The sequence below is a fragment of the Rhinatrema bivittatum genome, chromosome 12, assembly GCF_901001135.1.
Source record: "Rhinatrema bivittatum chromosome 12, aRhiBiv1.1, whole genome shotgun sequence".
Taxonomy (NCBI): Eukaryota; Metazoa; Chordata; class Amphibia; order Gymnophiona; family Rhinatrematidae; genus Rhinatrema; species Rhinatrema bivittatum.
The window spans coordinates 11,475,275-11,492,835 of record NC_042626.1 but is presented as its reverse complement, the minus strand read 5'-3'; the positions used below and the strand labels follow the sequence as shown (position 1 = coordinate 11,492,835).

At 45.3% G+C, this 17,561-nt stretch overlaps 1 protein-coding gene across 4 annotated transcripts in view; it reads right to left on the bottom strand.

The window, feature by feature from the left end:
• SYCP1 (synaptonemal complex protein 1) overlaps positions 1-17,561 on the bottom strand; it is a 345,552-nt gene that overhangs the window by 40,237 nt on the left and 287,754 nt on the right. For 3 of the 4 annotated variants that reach the window (XM_029573719.1, XM_029573718.1, XM_029573720.1), the window contains exons 27-28: positions 5,243-5,335; positions 1,517-1,591 (exon numbers count right to left, since the gene is read on the bottom strand). In XM_029573719.1, coding sequence (XP_029429579.1) covers positions 1,517-1,591; positions 5,243-5,335 — 168 coding nt within the window. The remainder of the gene's footprint in view (positions 1-1,516; positions 1,592-5,242; positions 5,336-17,561) is intronic. The other variant, XM_029573722.1, reaches the window with a different exon arrangement.

The window sequence follows — 17,561 nt, the reverse complement described above, 5'->3', positions numbered from 1 at the left end:
TCTTGCAAATACTAGAAACAAGATAATTTGGCAAAAATTGGGGAAAAGTTGAAGAAAAAATTTACATACATGATATATAGTTCATTACAGTTAAGAATTTTCTTATTATGATCAAGAAAAATTACACACTTTTAGACTGTACCACTTTCACTGTCTCTTTTCTCTACATATTCTGAGAAATATGGTCAAGTTGTTGATTTGTTAAAACATATATATATTTACATTTATTAGGATTTATAAATCGCCTAATACAAAAGACCTAGGCGATGAACAATGTAACATACACAATCAAAAAATGTAAAAAAGAGGCATATACAAAATCATTAAAAAAACAAAAACAAAAACTTAAGATAAACTAAAACATAAGACAAAAACACTGATATGGTATACAGCTTGTTAGTCAACTAGACTTTTTAGATTGTTCTCCCTTTTCATTGTGGAGGTTTATTTTGGAAGCATACTAATAGCAGGGAGTTATCTGTCTTTACTTAAATGATTAAATAGTTTAAATATTGTATGCAAGGTTCCTAATATTGTTTACATATACAGGGTTTCCAGATGGCTCTTGGAGGTCATCAGGAACAAGCTATTGGTTCTCGTTTTAAACCTCATCCTACCACAAGCTGTATACTGCTTTAAGAAAACTGGAAATGTAGGTCTCCAGATACAATGTGATACAGCCAAGACTGTTCTAGCTAGTTTTCAATTATCTGGAGCTATTTATTTTTTGCTTTTCAGCTACTTTAAAGCAGATTACATTCAGGTATTGTAAATATTTCCCTGTCTCTAGTAGGCTTACAAACTCAGGGGCTTATTCAATAAGGGCCAGATTTTCAAAAGGTTACACGCGCCGGGCCTATTTTCAAAAGACCTGGTGACGCGCGTAAAGCCCCGGGACGCGTGTAAGTCTTGGGGCTTGCAAAAAGGGGAGGGGCCAGAGGCTTCCGGCACAGCGGCCATTTGCCGCTGTGCCGGGGATCACGCGCTGGCAGTTGGCCAGCACGCACAATTTACTTCAGTCCCAGGGATGAAATAAGTTTTAAAACACAAAAGAAAACATGAAAAAGGTATGGGGGAAAGGGCGGGGGAAGTACGGGAAGGGAAGGGAAGGTGGGGTAGGGAACGGGGGAAGGCAGTGTGGCTTGGCGCGTGCAAGGTGCACAATTGTGCACCCCCTTGTATGCCCCGACCCCCGATTTTATAACATGCGCACGCCTGCGCATGTTATAAAATCGGGCGTACATGTGTGCGTGCCGGGTAGCACGTGCACATTTACACCTGCGCGCATATCTTAAAATCTACCCCTAAAGGTTTTCTCCCATTTTGGAACTCTGGGAAAAATGCTTAGTAAATAAGGCCTTAAGCTTGTACTTTAAGCAATGGAGAGTAAAGAGACTAGCCCAAGGTCACAAAGAATAGCTGCATAATTTGAACCCTGGATGTCATGGATTGCAGCTCACTGCTCTAACCACTAGGTTACTCCTCCACATAAACCTCTCAGGACAACATGTCATACCTTTTCTTCAATTTCTTTTTTAAGTTGCTCCTTAAGAGATAAAACTTCCTTCTTGATACAAGACAGCTCAATTTCCTAAAATGAGTTTCAGACAAAAATAGGAACAGCAAAGTTATTGATTTCATATTAAAAATGCATAAAATATAATTCAATTATTGTTTTCTTGAGACACTGTTAAAAATCACTCTATAAAAATCAGATACTTAGATTCCATATATGCATACTACATAACTTCCTGGTCATATCCAGCCAGTTAGTTACCTCGGTCACTGCCTAGTATTAACAGAGAATGAAGCTTCAGTTGTGTTATTAACATTTACACTTACATCTAAATTTTGATTATTTAGGCCAGTGGTCCCCAACCCTGTCCTGGGGGCCAACCAGCCAGTCGGGTTTTCAGGATATCCACAATGAATATGCATGAGAGACAATTTGCATGTTTGGAGGCAGTGCATGCAAATTTTCTCTCATGCATATTCATTGCGGATGTCCTGAAAACCCGACTGGCTGGTGGGCCCCCAGGACAGGGTTGGGGACCACTGATTTAGGCCATGATTGGAATTGATTTACTCGGTCTCTTATACATGAGAGAAATTTTATAAAGGAAAATTGGTTCTTACCTGCCAATTTTTGTTCATGCAGTACCACAGATCAGTTCAGACTCCTGGGCTTTGCCTCCCTACCAGCAGATGGAGACAAAGTTTCTCTGACACTGCACATATCACAGTGTGCCATCTGCAGTCCCTCAGTATTGACCTGTACCTAAGCCAAAATGACAGCAACAACCATAAATTTCTAAGCAAACTCCCTCCCCTCCAATGAGCCAGGGGAAAGCAAACTTGCCGAAAAAGACAATGGAAAACTTGTTTCTCAAATTTAACATAAGCGAACAACATTGAAAACCTCCAACAACTCCGCACTATATACAAAGCGACAGTACTAGTGGTGGACTCTCCCCCCAATAAATGGGTGGATCTCTGGACTGATCTGTGGTACTACAGGAATGAAAATTAGCAGATAAGAACCAATTTTTTTTCCCTATACATACCCAGATCAGTCCAGACTCCTGGGATGCACCTAAGTTCCCCTTAACTTGGGTGGGACCTAGAGTTCCGCTCATAGAATACTCTCACTAAAGCGCACAGAAGTTGGAGCTCCAACATCCAAGTGATAGTGCTTAGCAAAAGTGTGCATCGATTTCCCAGTAGCCACCCTGCAAATTTCATGCGGAGACACCTGTTGTGACTCAGCCCGAGGTTGCCTGAAAACACCTCAAGTACACCCCTAAACTCCCTGGCACCGGGCGCTCTTTAAAAATGTAAGTCGACTTGATTGTCCTTCAGCCACCGTGCAATTGATTCCTTAGATGCCTTACCTTCCTTCTTTGGACCACTCCACAGTACAACAAACTCAGCAAGAAATCTCTGTGAAAAAAGAAAAAAATCTGAGCAGAGTCCAATGTGGCTCTCAATCAAATGTAATTTCTCCCTCTTCTAGAGGTGAGAAAACCAATTCCCCATCGGAATCCTCCAATGTCTCATGATCCACATCTGTTTGAATATTACCAAGGACAGCCTCTCTGTGGCGTTTGCCCACTGTGACTGACAAATGGGAAGCCTGAGCATGCGATCCCTACATAGTAGGTTGTTTCGCTTTTGCTGGCACCCTTGCAGAAAGGTCTGCAGGCCCTGGAAACATTCCACCCAGGAGAAGGAGCATGGATCTATACTGGAGCCCACAGGCCCAATCTTGCTCTCTTCAACCTTTCTGTTTTGGGGAAGCATCTGTCATCAGGAACAAGGGAGGAGGAGAACTGACCATTGCCTTGCCTTCCACGCCACACCACTTCACTTCAGAGACACCATAGACCGAGGGGATGGGCAAAAGCTGTAGTAGTCAAATCGCTTTGAGCATCTAAACAGCGCTGACACAAACGGAAAGAGAGTGAGGACTGAATTGCTCTCAGATGGCAAGCCTTACAGATAGCAAGGGGCTTGGATGTGTTTGACCCAGTGCCTAACACTCCTGAACTTTGGCTCTAGGCAGCCTCCTGCACGCCTATCATTGCCACCTGGGCGTATGCGTGCATCCCTCCAGGATATGCACAAATACACGCTCAAGACTAGGTCACAGTTGTACATGCACAAGTACATGCACAAATACATGCTCATCTAGGCTGCGGTCGTATACGCACAAATACCTGCGCAAATACATGCTCAAGTTTAGGTCACATTCTCATGCACACAAGTATCCACCCAAATACGCACTCCAATCTAGGTTGCAGTCTTACACGCACAAGTATCTATGCAAATACGCGCTTAAGTCTAGGTCACAGACATACGCGCATGGGTTCCCACGCATGCAACCTCCATGCAGTGAGAATGCCCGCACACACCTACGCACATAGGAGAAGAACCACCTCAGCGGCCTACCACATGGCTAAGCAAAGTCTGCCTGAACCTTCTGTAAATTTAGGCACCAAAAATTAACAAAAGCCTGAAGAACTTCTCAACAGTTCAAGACTCTTGACCGGCCGAGAATCCCTGGAGACAGGGGCCGAGAGCCAGCATTTCCCATTGCCTGATCTGCTAAACAAGCTTTGCGCATAAGGAAACTAAAACAGACAGTAGACCTCTACCAGAACTAGACAGACTCCTCCTTGGAGTGACAGGAACCACTGGTGATAGTTGAGGGGAGATTCTCTGCCTCTCCTGCCGACAATGCTAGAGAATCGAAAATGGCTGCCATTCTTGCGCTGACAGGGAAAGCTTCAGTGCTAGACCCCATCACCCGCGAGGCTTGTTTATCCGTTGGTCTAGCGCTGGGCTCTTCTGAAGTACCTTCCCCACCAGGGATGTACACAGTGTCACACTTGCTAGTTTTATTTATTTATTTTTTTTAATTAAAATAAGTTTTAAATCTACATCCTCTGCTATAATGAGCCCCCTGAACAAGAGGAACAGAAATTCAATACTTCCTTGCTCAGATGGGACCCGAAATGCAGAGATGACAGCGGAACCAATGCTGCCTCGTGGGGGTTGAGGGATCTGGACCACCAGATATACACCTCTACGGAATCTCGGAGTAAGCTACGATCAAAGGTCACAACCTCCTGCTCATCTGCCTCAAAGCAGGTAGGATGGCCCCACCAGGACCTAACAATCCACCCCTGGGAGGAACGAAGATTTCTTCTCTTTTTCTTCTTTTACTTTCTTTCTTTTTTAATATATATATATTCCAGACTGCAGGTTTTAACACCATCTTTCATCTGCTGGAGACAGAAATATCCTGAGGGACTACAGGTGGCACACTGGGTTATGTATAGTGTCAGTGAAAGGTTCTTTGTCTCCATCTGCTGGCAGGGAGGCAAATCCCAGGAGTCTGAACTGATTTGGATACATACAGGGAACAATGGACACCCATCCATATCAATATCATCTACTGCTGACAACTCTTAAGGACCATCAAAGAACCACATCCACAACCAAACAAGCCTGCCTGCCCAATAAAATATACTTTTAGAATAGGAAAGTCTATTCTCTCTGTCTTTTGCTCACCAAAGTATAGACAACTTGATTCATGCTGTTTTTTCAGTGTATACAAAAAAAGGAGAAAGTACTGTTAGGTTCAGTAAATTACTTAGATAGGACAAAACAAGGAATATTTTGGAACAGATATATTGTTTTAATTGTATAATACATATTTGTACAGTAACACAAATATTACCAAAGATACTTTTGTTGAAATTGTCTCTTGCTCCTGTGTCTTACAAAGTCCTAGTTCTGCATCTTTTTCTTCAACCATCTTATCATACTGGTGCTATATGAAATACACATAGAATTTGCATTAATTTTATAAACCGCCATCAGCATTTTAAATTGCTTGGATTCTTATTTTATTTTTCATATATTATGATATGAAATTAAAACTACTACTGTTACAGCTATTTATCATTTCTATAGTGCCACTAGACATTTTCTTATAAAAAGAATTTGGATGAAAAGGACTTTATGAGGGCATATTTCAAGAGATTTCTAAGAGTAAAATAAGTTTTATGCACGTAAATCACCTATCTGAAAATTGCCCATCCTCTAAGTGGGTAAAATTATGCACATAGTTCCATTAGATTGTTACTTTTACATGCATTGTAGTGGGAGATTTCTTGGGTTGGGGTTAGATTAGGAGAGAAAACTATGATGGTAACTTTCAAATCTGTGCGTGGGTGCACATTTGTACACGTGCTTCAGCCTGCACCCAGAGACACAGCTATTTTATAACTTGCACGCATATATGCACACGTTATAAAATAGCCTGGCCTTGTGCACATGTGCGCCAAATTTTAAGCGGGCACGTGTATGGCTGCGCAAATCCTGCTTCTACCACATGTCAGGGGATTTTAAAAGGGGTGCGAGCAACAACTAGGTCCTCCAGAATGATAGCTTGTACTCCCTCCCAGTTACCTCAGACCCTTTAAACCCCTCCAAAATAGCTCAAACTTTTTTTTTTTTTAAACTTACATTCCATCCATAGCAGAAGTAAAGTTACACAGCAGGGGACCTTGGTGCAGCGCCAGGGAGTATAAGTATTTACAGGAGCAACACGTCCATGCCCAGCCCACACCCCACCCCTTTTTGAAAAGAGATGTGCGTACTGTGGCATTCATGCGCATATCTGGGCGCATGCGAGCCAGACATATTCGCACATCCCATAATTAATGCGCGTGCCAGTCTTTTAAAATTCACCTTTATGCACATAATTTTGGATTTTCAAAACTATATGTGTAGTTTTAGTTAAGTGAAAGTATTAGCAGAACAAGCAGATGCAAATCTCTGTGGGTATTTTTCCCTAGGGTCATTTTCAAAGTATAAGCATATGTGTACTTTGTAGCAAAGTATGCAGGTACAAAAGTTTCCACATACCTTGCACCTACCTATGTGGGCTATCAAAATTTCCCCCTTAATGGAATTAGTGTTGTGTTCATATTTGTCCCATATTTTAAATTGTTTGTAGGTTTTGTTTTGCATGTTTACTTTCTGACTAATCTTTAAGCAAAAAGTTATAAAGCAGAGTTGCTTACCTGTAACAGGTGTTCTCCAAGGACAGCAGGATGTTAGTCTTCACACATGGGTGACATCATCGGATGAAGCCCGGCACGGAAAACTTCTGTCGAAGTTTCTAGAAATTTTGACAGGCACACTAAGCATGCCCAGCATGCCGCTAACCACGCGGGGGTCCCTCTTCAGTCTTATAATATAGAGTTTGTGAAAAAATAAAATAATAAACCGCAAGAAAAACCAACTCAGTGGGATGGCAGGTGGGTTTCATGAGGATTAACATCCTGCTGTCCTTGGAGAACACCTGTTTCAGGTAAGCAACTCTGCTTTCTCCAAGGACAAGCAGGATGGTAGTCCTCACACATGGGTGATTAAGTAGCTCCAGGCCTCTCTGAACGTGTGCAGCAGGGAACAAATGCCAACGTGCACAACAACTAGAGCTGCAGCAACCACAGTAGCAGGCCTGCATCCATAGCCCATGGAGGGAGAGTTGGGTTTTCATAGCTGGAAGAGATTACGAAGGACGGACTGTCCAAAACGACTGTCCTGCCAGCCATCCTTGTCCAGGCAATAATGCAAAGTGAAAGTGTGGAGAGAACTCCATGTCGCCGCTCTACAGATCTCGTGGATGGGAACTGCATGCAAATGAGCCACCAAGACCAACATGGCCGAGACAGAGTGAGCTTTGACGTGGCCCTCAAGCTGCAAACCTGCCTGAGAGTTAACAGAAAGCGATGCAATCTGTTAACCAGTGAGATAGAGTCTGTTTGGAGACAGCGACTCCTAGTCTGTTCTTGTTGAAGGATACGAAAAGCTGAGTGGAGGCACGGTGGGGCGCTGTCCGTTCCAAGTAAAAGGCAAGTGCTCTCTTGCAATCCAAAGTGTGTAGAACACATTCACCCTGGTGAGTGTGAGGTCTTGGAGAAAAAAAAAAAGGCAACATAATGGGCTGGTTGAGATGGATCTCCAAAACCACCGTGGGAAGGAACTTCGGGTGTGTCCGTAGGACCACCTTGTTGTATAATGTGGATACAACACCAGAGCTTGCAGTTCCACCTACCTTATGAGCTGATGTGACCACAACCAAAAAGATCACTTTCCAGGAGAGGTACTTGAGATCACAAGAACGTAACGGTTCAAACGGAGGTTTCATGAGTTGTGAGAGGACTACGTTGAGATCCCAGGAAACCGCTAGGGGGCGAGTGGGGGGTTTCAGTTGCAGCAAGCCCCTCATGCATCGTCCCACTAGCAGACGGGAAGAAATTGCAGAACCATCCAAACCCCGATGGTATGCTCCAATGGCATATCATCGGGGCATACCGTGGTCTGCAGACCAGACTTGGAGAGAGACAACAGGTAGTCCAAGAGTGCAGGAGGGGAGCAAGAGAAGGGATCCAGACCGCGACCCTCGCACCAGGACAAAAACCGCTTCCACTTCAGATTATAGGTCTTTCTGGTGGAAGGTTTTCTGGACTCCAGAAGGACACTAGATACACCTTCCGACAGGCCAAGGGCCCTTACCGTCACCTGGTCATAAGACAGGGCTTGCAAGTTGGGGTGGCAGAGCCTGCCCTTTTCCTGGGTGATGAGGTCCGGAGCCATCCCTAATCAGATCGGGGGGCACAAAACCATTTTGAACTTTTCCTTTACCAAGAAACGGTTTAAAGCTCTCAAGTCCAGAATGGGCCAAAGACCACCCGTCTTCTTGGGGATTAGAAAATATCTGGAGAGGAATCCTTTGCCCCGTTGGCTGGGTGGAACGGGTTCGACCACCTGAGCAAGAATGAGGGCTGAGAGCTCCACTTGGTAACCATATGTCCCCTGTCGCTTTCCACCAGGGACATGGAGGGGATCGGAGTGAAAATCGCTGGAAATGCAGTTGGTAACCCTGACGAACGATGGGTAGGACTCAGAGGTCCGATGTGATCAAGAGCCACCGATTTGCAAATAGCTGGAGTCGATCCCCGACTGGGGAGATGAGGTCCCGTGGAGAAAGTTGGCTCACGCTCCCTGGCCACCAATCAAACCCCATGAAGGGGTTCTGCGGCGGGACTGTATGCACCCGAGGTGGCCTAGGTTGTCTCTGCCTCTTCTTGGGTACAGGTCTTTGAGCTCTGGACCTTGGTGCGGGTGGATAATATTTATGAGGGCGATAGAAAGGCCGTTTAGGACATTGCCATGGGGGAGACCTCAAACATCCGTTTGAGCTGCACTTCCAGCTTACAATCCTGGACATCCTTCAGGGCCGCTGCCCCAGCCACCAGGATCGTTGTCTTCTTGGTTACTGCCTAGATGGCTGTGTCCACCTTTGGTATTCTCAGCAATTCCAGTGAGTCCTCCATTAAGGGGGTAAAGCTTGGTCATCGCTCTGCTCACCTTCAGGCCCATCATCCAGGGAGTCCCACTCCTGGTTCACCAGCTTTCGGATCTTCTTGGGCAACGGAAAAGCGCTAGTGGATCCCCTCAGCCCATCCACGACTGGGATAACACCCTCATTATCTGACTCTTCCTGAGTGACCTTCACTCCTAATTCCTCCGGCACCTGTGGGATGAGGGGGCACAGTTCATCCCTTTTAAAAACAGACACACTGCCCGTGGACTGTCTCATTTTGGGACCGAGAACTCACCGTGATCAGGGTCATCTTTTTCTCCATCTGCGTCAGGGGTTGGCGGCACATCCAGGTCAGTTCCTGCATCGAGGGGGTCCAATTGGGACTGATCCGAGTCCTCACTGTCTCTGGGACCAGCCTCTGCAGCTGCAAGGCGCAAACCCAGGTGCTGAAATATATCGCCAGTCCCCCACAAGCCACTTTAGACTTCTTTTTTTTTTTTAATTTACTACTTTTTATTGAGTGTACCAACACATACAGAAATGTGCGAGCATGTAACATGTGAACAGTAAAGTGAACATGTACCAAAAGCAATTATTATAGTAAAGTAAACATTATAACTGATACATGATAAGCGGTATAGGATCTCACTATACAAGTTCCCACCTACAGTGGATCACTCCGTATTAGCTGCCCTAGGTACACTCAGGCTTTATATAGTAACCCCCAAACCAAATACCACCCTCCACACTCCCCCTTCCCCAATCCCCGCTGATCCAACTTACATTAGGGTATATGTAGAGTAAAGTTCTCCAATCAATAGTGTAAAATGTCGAGGTATGCCTAACTTCCGACAGGGCGGTTCCCTAAGTATGAATGAGAATGTCTAATCTTCAATTCCTTGATGAACACCTGTGTCAAAATCCTGCGTTTTCCAGACTTCATAGACTTGCCAGATCTCCCAGAACCAGGAGAGCATATTGTGCTTATGTGCTGAGATCTGTGTTCATAAAAATATTGAGTCTACCTGTTGTTGTATTCTTTAAGACCTGGTGGGGTTTTAGCTGTCCAATTCTTTGCAATTTCGCATCTGGCCCTCTTGTTATATGGTTTTTGTTAAGTTAACCCCTAAGTTTGATGTAAACCGGCCTGATATGAAGCTTGTCATGAAGTTCGGTATAGAAAAATGTTAAATAAATAAATAAATAAATACGTAGCCTATCAACATATTGGTGCTTGTCAGTACCCCCTGCCTCAGCAGTTCCAATAAAGCCTGCTTTGGAGTGGGAGCACCCCTAACCACTCCCATTTCCAAGAGCCAGTGGGAGTACCCCTAACCACTCCCATTTCCAAGAGCCAGCCATCAATAGCATCCCAGAGAGAGTGGAGAACCGGACAGTCCCACCACATATGGAAAAATGACCCTGGCATTTTACAGTCCTCCAACATAAGGGGCTATAGGTCTTTGCCATGAGGTGGAGTTTAGTAGGATACAAGTACCAGCGATAGAGTAATTTAAAGGCATTCTCCATTAAATTGGCAGCTAAGAAGCCTTTGCCTGTGAATTTGTATATTAGTTTCCACTCTCTAGGGATTATTGCTTGCTCAAGATCTCGCTCCCACGCTAAAATATGAGTAGGCCATGGTTGAGCCTTCGGACGTAACATGTTATATAAAAGAGATACAACCTTGGTGGCCCGGTCGGCCCTTGAACACAGGTTTTTCAAGATCCGTCTCCTCTTTCGTGAGATGCCCACTCAGCATGGCCTTAACTGCGAAATGTTGTATTTGAAGATATGGAAAGAGAGCCTGATCCGGCAACCCAAATTCTGCTTGTAAACCCTGAAATGTCTTCATTTTACCCACTCCCCATAACTGACCCCAGGTCTTGATCCCTTTTCCTGCCATGCCTGATAGGCCCAGTTGTCAAACCCAGGTGTAAACAATTTACTGGCGTAGAGGTACGTGCTAGGATAGTATTCCCTGTCTCCCCGAAGGCGGTCCCCCGCCTGGAACCATAAGTCTAAACAAGGTTTATGGAGAGAGGTAGCCTCGAAGTAGTGTCTACGATCCACGTTTTCTTGGGTTGCCAGATCAAGCTTGTGAGTGGTATTTTTCCCAGTAATTCCTGGCTAAACAGCGCCCATAATTTCGGAGATAGCCGACGGTGCCAGTCTATGATCTTTTTAAGCTGGGCCGCCAAGTAGTAACGTTCAAGTACAGGAACACTAAGTCCCCCCTGGTCTCTAGCCTGGTATAGCATCTTTCTGGCTACTCGCGGGCGTTTGCCCCCCCATATATAGTTCATAATTTTTTTCTGCCAGATCTTTATCTGATTAGCGGGTACCTTGATCGGCAGAGTTTGAAAAAGATTCATAAATTTGGGTAGCACTGTCATCTTCACAGCTGCCATGCGCCCCCACCAGGAAATTTGTTAACGACTCCATTCCTCGAGATCCTTAGAGATCGTCTGCCAAAGCGTATCATAATTAAGAGCAAATATATCTTGGCTTGCGCTGAGATAAACTCCTAAATATTTCAATTTATTGCTCGCCCACTAGAACCGAAATGCCCCTCGCAATCTTTCCATACCCAGGGAGTTGATGTTAATATTCAAAATCTCAGACTTGTCCCAGTTAATGCGAAACCTAGATACCCCGCTAAAGTCCTCCATTTCCCCTGAAATAGCCTGTAGGGACGTGTGGGGTTTAGTGAGGAGAATTAAGATGTCGTCAGCAAATAGTGATAATTTCATGTTATCACTACATTTAAACCCTGAACATCAGCATTCTTACACACTCATATAGCAAAGGGTTCTAGAAATAAAGCAAAAAAAGCGGGGACACTGGACAGCCCTGACGGGTGCCCCTTTCTACAGTGAACGCAGGGGGATATCCTCCATTTACCTTGATGCATGCCTTCGGAGAGTGGTATAACTGGACTAGCCATTGCAAAAAATGTTCTCCAGATCCCATGCCTTCCAGTGTCCGAAACAAGTAGGGCCAGTGCACCATGTCAAACGCTTTCTATGCGTCCACAGCCAAAGCAAGTGCTGGGATACCTTGTTTTTTAACATACCACATTGCGTCTATGATTTTATGAACGTTGTCGGCTGCCATGCGACCAGAAATGAAACCCGCCTGATCAGGGTGGATGAGTTGAGCTATGAAGCAATCAAGTCTGTTAGCTAGAATTTTAGCCAATAGCTTAATGTCAATATTAATCAGTGATATGGGTCGATAGGAGCCATATAGTGCGGGGTCTCTTCCCGGTTTCGCCAGAATGGTAATACCAGCGGTATTAGCCATGGAGGAACTCTCCGCTCCTGACTTTAAAGAGTTAAAATACCTTCCCAATAACGGGGTAATTTGGGGAGTGAAAGTTTTATAGAATCTCGAGGTGTATCCATCTAGGCCGGGGGACTTGCCTAGCTTAAGAGATTTTATAGCGTCCTCTATTTCACCGGCTGTGATATCTTTATCTAAAAAAACCCTTTGAGTTGCCGTGAGCCCTGGTAAGGGTGTATCTTGCAAGTATTCGGTTATGCTTTGAAGCTGTATTTGTGGGTCAGCACTATATAGTTGGGAATAAAATTGATGAAATCTCTGCTGGATTGCTTTATTAGTGGTAAGAAGTTCCCCATTTTGATCCTTTATTTTTACTATTGTGGCCTCAGCCTGCCTGCTTTTTAGGGTGCGAGCCAAAAGGTGCCCTGCTTTATTGCCCCCTTCGAAATACCTATGGCAGGCTAGTTCCATTTGATGGGCAATGGCTGCCGCATCCAGAGCTAGAATTTTATTGCACACCTCCCGCAAACTACCCTGAAGTGTCGAGGTTCTGCCTCCAGATTTGTGCTGTTGTTCTAATTGTTTAAGGGTGGTGAGCAATGTGTTTTGCTCTTTGTCCCTTTTCTTTTTGAGGTGGGATCCTCTAGCAATAAATGTGCCTCTGAGTACCACCTTGAGACAATCCCATAGGATCCCCGCCTTAATGTTTCCCACATCATTTTGCTTCATACAGTCTCTTATTTCCTCCTGTACTTGTTTCACAAAATCCTTGTCACCAATGAGAGAGTCATTGAGTCTCCAAAATTTCTGCCCTGTGTCAGGATCCTTAGATTTCAAAGTAAACCAGACAGGGCAAATGGTCCGACCATAATATGGGTTCTATATCTGCTTCTAGAACAGAGGTCATAACCTGTCTGCTAATCATAAACATATCGATCCGGGAGTGACAATCATGAGGGTGGGAAAAGAAGGTATAATTCCTGGATTTGGGATATCGAGTTCTCCATACATCTACCAACCCATCTAATGCCATAAAACTTTTTAAGGCAGCTTGTGCTCTCTTGGAATCTGCGCTTCGCCCAGTTGAGGTATCCACCTGTTATCAGATTCCCATGGACCCTGCTAGCGGAGGCGGAACGCAGGGATCTAAAAAACTCTTCCTTATGGGTCGTGGGGCCATAAACATTAAGTAAGGTTAGTGTTTCTTCTCCTACTTTTACTGTCACCCAAAGAAAACCCCCGTTAGCGTTGGGATCTATGTGCAGTACTTCATGGTGAAGTCTTTATGTAACAAAATCCCCACCCCGGCAAACTTTGCTGATAGTGGCGCTGCTGCCCAGAATTGATGAGGGTATTTATCAGAGCGCATTAGGTGTTCATGTTTTTGCCTGAGGTGGGTTTCTTGTAGGTATACTACATCTGCTCAGAGTCTATCAAGTTCTTTGAATAGCAGCCGCCGCTTTCATGGGGAATTTATTTATTTATTTATTTATTTACATCCTTTTACTATACCGACGTTCAAGACGAAGATTCGTATCACACCGGTTTACATCGAACCAAACGATGGAAAAGTTACAAATAACAAGTTAGCATCTAACCAAATCTGGGAAAAATCTGGGAAAAATTACATATAAAATTGTATATAAATGTATAGAATAAAACAAAGTAAAATAACATAACAAGAGTAATCCCAATAAATACATCAAAACCTGGTATGAGGATATAGATAACTTCGAACTTAACACATTCAGAGATACAAATTTGAAGTCAGCCATTAGGGCAATCTGTCAAATACGCCTCTCCCTGAAGCCAAGTCAGCAAAACCTCTCGTAAAATACTACCCAACCTATCCATCCCCTCTCCAGGCTGCCCAGCCTCCCCGACATAACCCTTCCCCTCCATCCCTTACAACAAGCATCATTGCATTAGACACTGTCTTCGTTACCCGTCCCCCCCCACCCGTCCACCCCCCTCTCCCCAGGAAGTTATCTGCACTTCCCAATAACCATAGGAGGAATGTCCCATGTCCGCAGTCCAGTAGCTCCTCCACCCCCTCCCGCAACCTCATTCAACAAGCCAAAGTAACTTTGTAACCACAAAACCGTGGCAACCAAACCACATTCTTAGCTGTGCAACCGTCTATTCCATTCTGGGTCTCAGCAGTGAAGCCCCTCCACTTTGAAGTAAGTGACCCATAGCCCAAGTCCACGGGGCTTTTCAAGTAGGTGCCACGGCCGTCTGAACTGGATCCTGTGTTCTCTGAAGTCTTCTGCCCCCCTTCGTGACTCGTTGCCAGTGGGTCGAATCTCCACGATGTTCCAGGGTTTACAGGGAGAGAGACAGAAAGTCCCGCCACACATAGTATTTCAGCTGTTTTCTCCACAGTGCGTACTCTGTGCGTGGCTCCCTTGATCATGAACCCCAGTCCAAAGGGGAATAGCCAGCAGTAGCGGATCGGTGCTGTAGACAAGGCACCAGTAATCGCTTTGAAATCTCGGTGCTTCTTCAAGGTAGTGGTAGATAGGTCCGCAAATATGGAAACATCGTTTCCTTCCCACTGCCACACGCGTTGCTTCCTCGCCGTCCCTGCTATTATTTATTTATTTATGCAACTTTTATATACCGTGTCATAGAATACAAAATTCTATCTTTACGGTTTACATGATAAAATTCATTAAAAGGCAATTAGAAACAAGAATAAATACAGTAAAAATTAAATAAAAATTAAAGATATTTGTTCTTTGTAGGCAAATGAGCGAAAGCAGACCACGATATCCCGTGGTCTATTCTCAATTTTGGGTCCCAAAGCCTTGTGGACCCTCTCTATACCAGAGTCCAGCTGCGTTGTAGTAGGTTCAGCATCGCTACTCTCCATGAGCTGTCTGCAGATTTGCTGCACCACGTCAGTGCAGTCTATATAGGCTATGGATTCAGGAATCCCACGAAACCGGAGATTACATCGCCGACTCCGGTTCTCCAGATCTTCTAACTTGTCATTCATCCGTATTTGGTGGGTCTGTAGATCTTTGGTCGTGATCTGCATCTGTTTCCAGTTCTCCTCATGAAGCTGACACAAGGTTCTCCAACCTTGTGTCAGCTTCATCTGACCTGTGCCCCAGCTCACAGATTTCTTCCCTCAGTTCAGCACAGAGTGCTGTAATCTCAGCTTTATAGGTTTTAATGTCACTCCAGAGCTCAACAAACCACTCCCTGAGCTCCGAGCACGTGGGCCAGTGATTTCCATCGGGCGGATGAACACTGTGCGTGGCTCCCCCATCTTCCATTTCGCTGTGGGGCACCATCTTGTCTCCCTCTGGAGCGTCGGGCTCTTCACCTTTCTGGTAGGAGAATTTTCGGAAGTCTACTGCCTTCCGTTTCGCTGCCATGGGGTGCAGTGTATTTTCCCCCGAAATCTGCGGCAGGTATCACAGTTGGGGTCGGTTACACTATGCGATTTTTTTCTTTTTTTCTCCAGCGGGTCGGGGAGTTCCCGGGTTATGCTGCCGACATGGGAAGTGACGTCACTTCCTCCCACTTTAGACATTTTAGCCGCGGGGGCCCGCGGGCAATCCCCTGCCCACCTTCTTCCTCCACTTCTTCTAGCCAGGTAGGCCTTATGGAGAAGGAGAATAAAATCTGGGGAAAAATTCCCCAATTCATCTTCCCCTGATCCCGGGGGACTGTCAGCCGCCTCACCCTCCCCTTCCGAGGCATCCTGCCTGACCGGGGAAAGAGCGGGGGGAGAATCGCCCAACCGCCCTGCGGTGTCCTGCACTACCTCCCCAGTGGTAATGGGAACAGACCCTGCTGACCTCCTGCTGTGATTTCCTTCCTGCACAGAAATGCATGCTGAGCAGAGGGAACGCGAGTTCAACGTGCGGCAGGTGACCATTTTAGTTTTTGGCGCCATATCTGTCGATTGCGCCCCGCAGCACTCCCCCATGAGGCCTCCCACGTGGCGACACGTGCCGGACTCAGGCCCACTGAGCTGCCGCCGGGAACGGATGCAATCCCCACCAAGGATTTCCCAGAATGCTGACAAGAGTCCAGTCGGCCCCACCAGAGCAGAGGACTACACAAGAAACGAGGCATTGTGGTTCCCTCCCGGCACTAGCATCGCAATCGACCGCGAACCCCTGGGTTAACAGCCAGACGACCGCTGCTCAGACCTGCACCTCCTGGCCCTGGCCGACAGCTCCTGCTGACGAGGTCCTCCCCGCCGAAGTTCCTACTAAGCTCTGCTCTTCTGCTTCTTGTTTGCTGTTTTTTTTTAAACAAGGAACTTAAAGAAACTTTATTAAGCGGCTACTTCCCTGTCCAGAGGAAGAAGGGCGAGAGGGTGCCTTGGAGGGTCGAGGGAGCCAGGACCCCTGGCTATCAGACCGTCCAGTACACTGTGGGCGAACTCTGCCAGGGGTATCCAACCAGGGGTTGGATACCCCTGGAGCCGGGCTGCCAGGGGTATCCAACCCCCTGGCAGCCCGGCTCCACCTGAGGGATGGCCTACAAAGATGCCTAACACCTCAGGGAGCATCCATGATCTGGAACCTTTTTCTTTTTTTTTTTTTAACTAACAGCCTGCAGGTACAGCTCTACCATCTGCTGGAGTCAGAGAAATACTGAGGTCCTGCAGGTGGCACTCTCAGTTAAGTAGCAGTGCCTCAAAATTTTATTCTCTGACTCCATCTGCTGGAAGGGATGAATAACCCTGGAAGGGATGAACATACCGTGATCTGGGTATGTTTAGGAAAATGAAAGAATGTTATAAGTAAATAAAATTAATTATAAAATGGTTCAAAAAGGCAGCACAAGTATGCTTTCTTTAAGCATGACTAACAGAGTGACCAACATATAAACCTAGCAAATTATACAGCTATATAAGAACATAAGAACATGCCATACTGGGTCAGACCAAGGGTCCATCAAGCCCAGCATCCCATCTCCAACAGTGGCCAATCCAGGCCACAAGAACCTGGCAAGTACCCAAAAACTAAGTCTATTCCATGCTACTGTTGCTAGTAATAGCAGTGGCTATTTTCCAAGTCAACTTAATTAATAGCAGGTAATGGACCTCTCTTCCATATATATATCCTTTAGAACTAGCAGTTCACATTTATGGTCAAATCTTTTTTATTAGCTTTTTCAACAGTATACAACATGATGCAAGACAAATGGAGGACTCTTCCATGGCCCTGCTTAACCCTATTGCATACTAAATGCAGCTCATATATTTATTTAGTTTATTAAACATGATTCTCAGTTGCTGTTTGTATAGCTTAGCCTGTGTTCTCTCTGTTCATAACAGCACCGGACAATCAACTAGTAACAGTAATAATAACCTCTCTATTTTCTTTTTCTCATTACTTTTTTTGTC